General features: G+C 36.9%; 1 protein-coding gene across 1 annotated transcript; it reads right to left on the bottom strand.

Moving 5' to 3' along the window:
* Window positions 1–370: 370 nt before the first annotated feature.
* LOC134660385 (uncharacterized) lies at window positions 371–7698 on the bottom strand. Its single transcript, XM_063516118.1, has 7 exons — window positions 7674–7698; window positions 5810–7453; window positions 4746–4865; window positions 4147–4245; window positions 2181–2216; window positions 1530–1592; window positions 371–495 (listed from the first exon to the last, which is right to left on the bottom strand). Exons 1-7 carry the CDS (start codon window positions 7696–7698, stop codon window positions 371–373), a joined length of 2112 nt encoding a protein of 703 aa, XP_063372188.1.
* Between the last annotated feature and the right edge of the window lie 1239 nt (window positions 7699–8937).

The raw sequence follows: 8937 nt of genomic DNA, 5'->3' as shown, positions 1-8937 counted from the left end.
AAGGCATCCGTTCGATGTACCCCTTACATCTCATTACAGACTAGCGACCCGCCCCGGCTTCGCACGGGATACATTAAACCTGATAGAAAAGGCAGGAAGTCTCTGAAAAAGTGTCTGATGACGACTAGTCTGGCCTAGTGGGTAGTGACCCTGCCTGTGAAGCCGCGGTCCTGGGTTCGAATCCCGGTAATGGCATTTATTTGTGTGAGCACAGATATTTGCTGTTAAGCTGTTCGATGGTAAGCTGTTACCGTAGCCTATGGAGGCCTGTGACGTCAGCAACAGTGATGTCGACAATTGTCGCACCAGTCACCGTAGTTAAATAGGGGCAGACCTTCATTGGTCACATAAAAATCACATCATAAAATACCTACTTGGCTCGAAGCTGTTTCTTTTTCAGCTGCATCCGTATAAATCTCGGGTCCAGTTCGACCTTGGAATCGCTGTCGTAACCCGGCAGCACGTCTGACAAGCCTTCGCTTTGCTTGTCGCCAACTGTCAACAACAACAACAACAACTTTAGCCCTGGAGGGTAACTTTGGCCATATAAAGCAGTAGCGACCCGCCCCGGCTTTGCACTGATGGCGAAAGCAGTGACGAAATAATAGGAATATATTGATGCAATATTAATTAGTTTTATTCAGAAAGAAAATTACGTACATGTTACAAGATTGATATATAAGCATCAAAAAAAAAACATGTCACAGGTGTCACAGAAACAAATTCAAATATTCCCGCGATCATAGACAATATGAACAGCCAGCACTTTCCAACATGCACGGGTTAACAAATTATCAGAGCTCGGCGGGGGTGAGTTATTTACCTTATAATTTGACAAGTCTTACGTCATATTATAAGGAAAATAGCTCACCCCCGCCGAGAGCTCTGCAAATTATACATAAACGTTCCTCATGAATCACTCTATCTATAAAAAAACCGCATCAAAATCCGTTGCATAGTTTATAAGATCTAAGCATACATAGGGACAGACACAGCGGGAAGCGACTTTGTTTTATATTATAATAGTGATGGATCATTTAAAATTCATTTTTCATTTCTCATGTTCTGAAAGAGGGTCATTGTTGTTCTAAAAGGTATGCAGAAAGTGATACGTTTCTGCACTACAGCATTTAACTTTCCAAGTACGATTTTTTTTTTTAATTTATAGATAGACAATTGAAATTTGGTTTTAAATGGATTTGTTATGCAACTTCCATTCTGATTTTAACTCCCCATTCCAAAAATAACGATTCATTTCCCCAAATTGTTAAATGAAAGTAGGTATCCTCGAGAAACAGTATAAAAGTGTATATTATATATTATACTCAGTCATGTTTTTTAAAATCACATGATTTTTACTTTCCTCGTATTCGAAATGAAGAGTAGAGTGTTTAACTCGGGTGAAAGGCATCATTTGAGCCTCGGACTATTGGCGCTCTCACTGCGTTTGAGCACTAACTACCTCGGCAGAAATGAGTGCCTTTCACCCCTTGGCCTTGGTAAACAATCTACTATTTCTTGCTACTTACGTATGTCGCTTGCATGTAGACTTCCATCAAAATAAACGTTGCCAGCTGTGTCGGGAGTTAGATCTGTAGAAAAATAGTTTTTTTGTAAAAAAAAAAAACATTTTTGGTACAAGCTTTTATCGCTGACTGTACTTTTCTTTCCACAGGCAACTTATACTCATCTCATCGTGACAATTCTAAAAACCCCATACACAATTAGGTTGCGTTGTTTTATCACAGAGTTCCTATGGCCACCTCCTGTCTCCATCATCAGATCAGCTCGATGGTACCATAATATTGCATTGTCACAAATAAAAGCTAAATAAAAGCTTGTAGGTAAAATACATCCAAGTTTAGCCGTTTTCATGGCAAATGGAGTTATGTTGTATAAAATATGGTGCTACTTTCCTGCACTAGTGAGGGAATAAGCACTTTCCGTGCCTATGTCGAAAATTTAAAGGGCCATATGTAATGTAAAACGTTGTTCGATACACGTGCGAATAGGTAACGCAACTCGTGTCGATTTAAAATACTCTCTTCGGTCGTGTTTTAATTTATCGCCACTCGTTTCGAATTTCCTCTTTTCCGCACTTAATTGTATCGTGAATAACTATTTCTAAGCTAAGGATGTATACCTAGGTATAATTATATGTAGGTCATAATAGAACTCACCGAATGCTTTTAAATTTTTTTCCAATTCCTGGTTGTCTGAAATCAAAATGTTCCGTTTTATTCAAAGGAAAATTAACAATACTAACATAGCATAATATAATCTACCTACTGAAGTAGCCTATCTATGAATCATAACGATTCTCAAATCTAAATCTCTCAGTACAGCTAATGAGCTAGCATTTGACATTTAGGCTAGCGACTGCGCAAACCCGATCGCAGTCCCTCTCGATCGCACCAATACATGTGCGAGTTTTTACATAATGAGAAATAAATCATTTATTTACAAGCAAGATATACAGTGCCAACCACTTAAATAGCCTCACCTATATATTGTGAGTATTATAATTATACGTGATTATTTTTATCAATATATCTTAAATTTGAATTGTACGCCCTGACGTTTATCGAACGACACATTAACAAGTCCGAATTTGTCTGCGCGCGAAACGTTGTGGACGCAAGAGCTAATACGGGCCGTCCACATGAATAGCCTCAGTGTAACATAATCGTCCAAACCGTGCATTTAAGTTTCGCTTTCAAATTTATTTTATTATGATTAGATAATACAGATGGCATTCTATTAAGTACCTGCAGTAACGCGATAAACACAGTGTTTTTGTGACTATGGGACGTGGAAAAAACTTACAAGTTTAGAAATTGAAAAGGTTAATTTTTATTTAACTCTAAAATTATCCCATCGTGAGATAGCTCAAAAAATAGGTCGCAGCCCTAAAGTTATTAATAATTATGTTAAAAATAAGGAAAATTACGGCCACCAGTATAAAGGACGCACAAAATTTGCCACTACGGATCGTGAACGTCGACTTATTTTACGCACTGCTTCAAATTCCACCAAGACCGCCAGGCAAATAGCTAGTGAAATAAATACTAGAGCACCTCTCTCTACAGTTCGACTGATTATTAGAACATCATCCCACCTCAAACGAAAAAAAATCATGAGTAAACCTCCTTTGCGCGAACAACATGTGGCGGGTCGACTGTCTTTGGCTAAAAAGTACATGTGCTGGAAAACCGAGTGGCGAAATGTGATTTTTAGTGATGAGAAAAAGTTTAATCTAGATGGTCCAGATGGATTTAAATATTATTTTCATGACCTAAGGAAAGAACCGAAAGTACTATCACGTCATCATTCAACTCTCGGATCGGTGATGGTTTGGGGAGCAATTTTTTACTATGGTACTGTTGATTTAATTGTGGTAGACGGAAGACTAAATTCTGAAAAGTATTTAAATTTATTAAAAGAAACAAAAAGTAAGATCAGAAAAGTAATAGGTAGAAAAAAAGTGTTTTTTTAGCATGATAATGCTCCCATACACAAGTCAGCCATAGTTACAAAGTGGTTTGAAGAAAACCAGATTGAAGTTCTAGATTGGCCATCCTTGTCCCCTGATCTGAACGTCATGGAAAATGCCTGGGGTTGGCTTTCTCGGCAAGTATATTACAACGGAAGACAGTTTAGTAATAAAGAAGAACTCATTCAAGCTATTTACACTGTTTGGGATTCTGTGGACGTTAATTACATACATTCTTTATATGAATCACTACCTAAACGTATTTTCGAATTAATAAGGTCTAATGGAAGGTATACGAAATATTAAACGAGAGTTTTAATAACTAAACAGTCTATTTTAGCATGTGAGGCTATTCAAGTGGAAGGGTCAATTTATTTGTTTGACGTTATTTCTTAAAACTTTGATTAGATAACAATAAATATTGTATTTACTATTACAAGGCTTCTTGTTTTATTTCATATTTAATGTTTAATATATATCTCCTTTTTATATTACTATGAGAAATATTAATTTTGTTGAGTGAGGCTATTCAAGTGGCTGGCACTGTATACAGTGTATTACTAATTAGGTACATCAGTCCCAAGATTTTTATTGGAAATAAATGGATATCAGTGACAGTCATTTATTCGACAAATAAAAAAAAATATAGGTACCTGGAAAAAATTGGTTTTCACTCAGTCCTATTTTAGTTGCAAATTTTTGAGTGTCTTTGACAAACAACTCTGGTGATGTCGTTGCCACGGTGACAGGTGCTGAAACGAAAATAATTTAGGGTAACATTCCATTTCTGACCGCAGCTGCACTACTGGTACTGAACGCGTCGCTGTTACTGTCAATTTCCATAGTAAAATGAACAGTAGTGCAGCTGCGGTTGGAAATGGACTGTCACTTTAGATACACGTTAATGAAAAGAAAGACTCATGGGTGTCTATTGTTGCGTAGCCTGTGAACGGTTTCCAGCAGGCGATTCTACATGACATAAGCTCTCCAAAGGGCCTCTACGCGTTGGATCTACGAGTATAGGTATCCCCTCGCAAGCCTATCAAAAGACCGAGATTTATAGGCCCGTGAAATCTAAGGAGATCAAATATCTAAAAAAATAAAACGAACGGGGCATAGCTATAGCTAACTGGGTATATTGATAGAATATATACATCAAATTGCATAAAATTAAAGTCAATATGCAGAGAGGAAAATGAGGACTACGTTTCTATATGTACACGGTCGTCTTCTTTCCTCTTAATAACATTACCTTCAGTGACGTGTGTTGTTGTTATTGTTGCTGTGGTTGTCGTACTCTTAACAACAATCTTCTCACTCGGCTGTTGTTGCGGCAGCATTGGCACAATATTAGGCGCCATTATATTCCTATCTGTGAATAAGTGCGTAATTAACCTTTGGCACACCTCGGACACTGGCGATCAAATGTATGAAACAAACGCGTTCCTACGCACACAGCCTAAGCTCGTGTAGGTGAACGCGTACCATGCTTGTGTGAGTGAGATAAGCCATTGTAGGGTAACTGTGAGGTAACCGAGAGCGGGTCTCAGCGGGTGGGCGGCACTTTCAACGGGAGGCAGGGAGCGTCCACACTGTATGCTAGTACTCTTTATTATACTGTGCCTTTGGTATGCTTAGGAGCAGATCTGTACCACTACCACCAGTTTGACACTGACATAAACGCCATCGAGAACGTAATTTACTTTCTATGCATCTCGCTCGTACTCGCATATTAGGGCAAGAGAGATGTATAGAAAGTAAATTACGTTCTCGAAAGCGTTTATGTCAGTTTTGACACTGTCAATGACTCATGGTACGGGCTCTGCTCCGTATCTATTCAACTTAAACATCTATCATCTATCTATCTATTATGATTGATATTGTATAAATGACACATTTTTGACAGGAGCATACGAAAGGTTAATGTTCACAATATTAATACAGTTGTAATGTCGGCTGTACACACTCGTCGAGACAGGCTGAGAACGAGTGTGTACATATTCTCGTCTCCCTCTGAGTCGTCTCGTCTTGCCCTTTTCCGAATGGGTCGGAGTGGTGCCGAGACTCTTGGCGAGTGTGTACAGCCGGCATCAGGGGCGACATAACTATTACAGCTATTCCTGTGGTAGACCTACTACCAACTACTACTGAGCACTAAGCGGCTCGACAACAGTACTAACTTTTTTTTTATCTCAGAAATATAGTCTTGGCTCTAGGTGAAACTTTGTACCATTTGTCATTGCCATTGCTAAGTAATTTTCGGCCTAAAAACGAAATTGATCTATTTCCATAACGCTAAAGTTACTAGTCACTTACCTAAAGTGCTCAATCGTCTGATAGCCTTCTCCACACACCAGTCCAAAATCTGTTTTGTGCTATTCTGTCCTATTTCTTTACAGAAACTTGTCGCCATCATCAGAAAGGGATCTTTTGCTGTCACATCTGATTCTTTAACGATCTTCTGTGCTTCAGTAGTTGATTTGAGACTCTCATGTTTAATACCAGCGTCTTTTAGGAGTGGATGCCCCTTGCTATGGTGTCGTTTTCTATGTTTTCGTGCCGAATGATGGTTTATCCATCTTCGCTCTCGCTTGAAACTTATTTTGTCAACTGGAAATAGGATGGTTGTTTTAGGTTTAGTGTCATTTTTGTATTTCTTTTGATTTCTTTTTGATGCTAGCTTTGCGCTTCTAGCTATGCTTGTCTTGTCTCCCATGTGGATTCCTCCTAGTATTTTGTTCTTTATTATTGTGTCAATAAAAGTGTTATTGAAGTAATATTTATAAATTAAGTCGTCTACTGACTTGTCATCTTTCTCCCTAAGTATCATTTCATCTTGATTTTCTATAACGTTATTGGATTGCATAGATAATAGATTTATTTTAATTGGTTCGATTGATGTAGTTCGTTCTGTTGTAAATTGTTGTACATAGTTCAATTTAGTTGTATTCTTTTCTGTATCTGCTTTGGGTCCTATTAAATTCGCATTAAGCTTAAGGTATTTGTTATTTTGAGCATTTTGTTTAGCCTTTTTAAGTATTTTCGCAAAATGGTTTTGCCTGTGAGATATTTCGTTCTGTATTTTTGCAATCGAGTTTTGTTTATCATTAATCTTCTCATTTTGTAACAGCATCATCTTCTGGATATTGTAAAACTGTTGTTGCTGAGCCAAGAACTTGTTTTGCTGACTCTCAAAATCTAGTAAGTTCTTAGATATTATCTCTTCTTTCTTTTTGAACATTTGTTCCTTGTTCTTCAAGCAATCGTGAAAGTTATTTAATTTTTCAATTAATTTCAGGACATTCAAATATTTCACATCAAAATCATTAAGTTTTTTCTTGTTTTCTTCGATTTTTGCTTCATATTCTTTGTTTACGTTGTTCATTTGATCGTGAATTACTTTGATAGCGTTGTGCTGCTTCATAATCTTTTTAAAAGTACGTGTTAACATTGTAAGTACTTTAACTAGTCCTTTTTCTGAAATGGGCTTTGGCGTTGTCGGTTCTGTTGCAGGTTCTTTAGTAAGAATTTCATATGCATTTTTGTCTACAACCGGAGCATTTTGCCACATTTTTTCATTGCTTACGTTAGGTGTTTTATCTAAGTCATTACTTTTATTGAACATGTCAATTAAATCGATTCTATCGACAACTAGGTCGTCGTATTTCATACTTCTCTTACCGGTTGCGGTTCCTTCAGTGATATTTAATATATCTTTTAAATAGTTAAAATGATCGACTTCACTATTATGATTTTCTTGTATTGCATTAGTTATATTTTCAACGTCCGGGGCAGTTTTTGTTGCGGACTTTGTATAGTCATTATAGTCTATTTTCTTGTTATTAGAGTTTTCTAGCAACATTGCTGCACTTAAAGGGAAATCGTTGAAAAGTGAAGTTATTGAGTTTCTCTCCCTTATTAGTCCTTTCCCATTGTTTATGTGCTTTTTCCCGTCTTTATCTAATAAATAATAAAATAAAATAAATAATAATTTACGGAGAAATACGTAAGTATGACATATTCATATTCATATTTATTACAGATTTTAGACAGATTTCAAAACTTATATGAATTTGTTCCAGCTTGTACAGAATAATAATGAATTCATTTATTTCATATCTAACTGCTTTCATCTTAATTTCACTAAAATATTTGATTTTTAACACTTTATAAAACTTACGAGCTACTCTACTTATATACTGCATATTTCGATGACATTGGCTATAAGCTTTCGGGGCCGAAAAATCGATCTAGTTAGGTCTTATCTCTGGGAAAACGCGCATTTATGAGTTATTAATATGTATTCCAAGGTTTTCTCCCAATATTAACTATAATGCCATAATGTTACTCACTGAGCACCGAACGCTTATCCCTCAAAGCCAAGGCACCCAAAAACGGGGCATCTGGCTCGTGTTCATCGGAGTTGGACCTGAAGTAATGTCCTAAGTTCTTGCGTCCGTCCGCTCTCTGTTTATGTCGGAGCCAGATCCCTGAAAACAGGCACTGTAGGTAAAATTGTGCACCAATTTTGACAGAACAAAATGTGTAAGTGTCTTTGGGTAGTTTGTCCCTTATACCGTAATATGGGGTGAGTAGGGTTCGCGGGGAGAGTTGGGTTATGGATGGGGAGAGAAGGGATGAAAGGGGGGTGAGATGGAATTTTAAGGCTCCTGCTACAAAAATACTGTATTCCAATTTAAAATGGAGCTATAGTAATACTCATAATAAAAAAAATCGATGCAACAATCTTCCAAAATCACCTTTGTATGAAATTCCATCTCACCCCAATTACGAGGGACTACGGGGTGAGGTGGGATTTCCTGTTTATCGTCAAAGTTATGAAATGGAACTACCCAAAATAAAATACAAACGTCCGGAATACTCATTATATACACCATTCAGTTTGCATATGTAAAAATAAAATGTTATCGAGGTTTGAATGTCAGTTTTGCCCCTACTCACCCCATTTTACGGTGTGTCATATTTTCATACAGATACGTTTATCGTGATATTTAAATTGTACACGTAGACAATGCAATATGTATTTGAGATTTTTATTTTAAGGTTTGCAGACACATAATTTATTAATGAAGTAAATAGATATCAAATTACCTACTCTTTATAGTTTTATACGGGATATTAAAATAGAAATTGTGTCTAAAAAAACCTGCTGTCTACGTGTTTCTATGAATCTTCTGGTGCTTTATTTCATGCATCGTGTAAAATAATTTTATTTTAAATACAGTCAAATACCCTCTTACCCTGTTCAGGACAAAGTCTTGTATTAAAAAAAAAAACAAATAGTATTTTTTTTATGACAGCAGCAGACGAATCACCTGATGGTAAGCGATTACCGTCGCCCATGGACAACAACAGAGGGGTTGTAAGTGCGATGCCGGCCATAGTAATTGTACTTACCTTTACGAACTCACATTTATAGACGG

Source organism: Cydia amplana, chromosome 27 (assembly GCF_948474715.1).
Source record: "Cydia amplana chromosome 27, ilCydAmpl1.1, whole genome shotgun sequence".
In the NCBI taxonomy this organism is placed as follows: domain Eukaryota; kingdom Metazoa; phylum Arthropoda; class Insecta; order Lepidoptera; family Tortricidae; genus Cydia; species Cydia amplana.
Note: the sequence above shows the minus strand (reverse complement) of the source record. Positions and strands in the feature narration are given on the sequence as shown.

What these genes read in the sequence shown, in the direction of transcription:
- LOC134660385 (XM_063516118.1), bottom strand. Translation starts at nt 7,698, where the DNA reads ATGCAGTATATAAGTAGAGTAGCTC. An exon ending in GTATATAAGTAGAGTAGCTC is followed by an intron (nt 7,454 to 7,673) that starts GTAAGTTTTATA and finishes ATTATTTATTAG; the next exon opens with ATAAAGACGGGAAAAAGCAC. An exon ending in AACAACACACGTCACTGAAG is followed by an intron (nt 4,246 to 4,745) that starts GTAATGTTATTA and finishes TTTTCGTTTCAG; the next exon opens with CACCTGTCACCGTGGCAACG.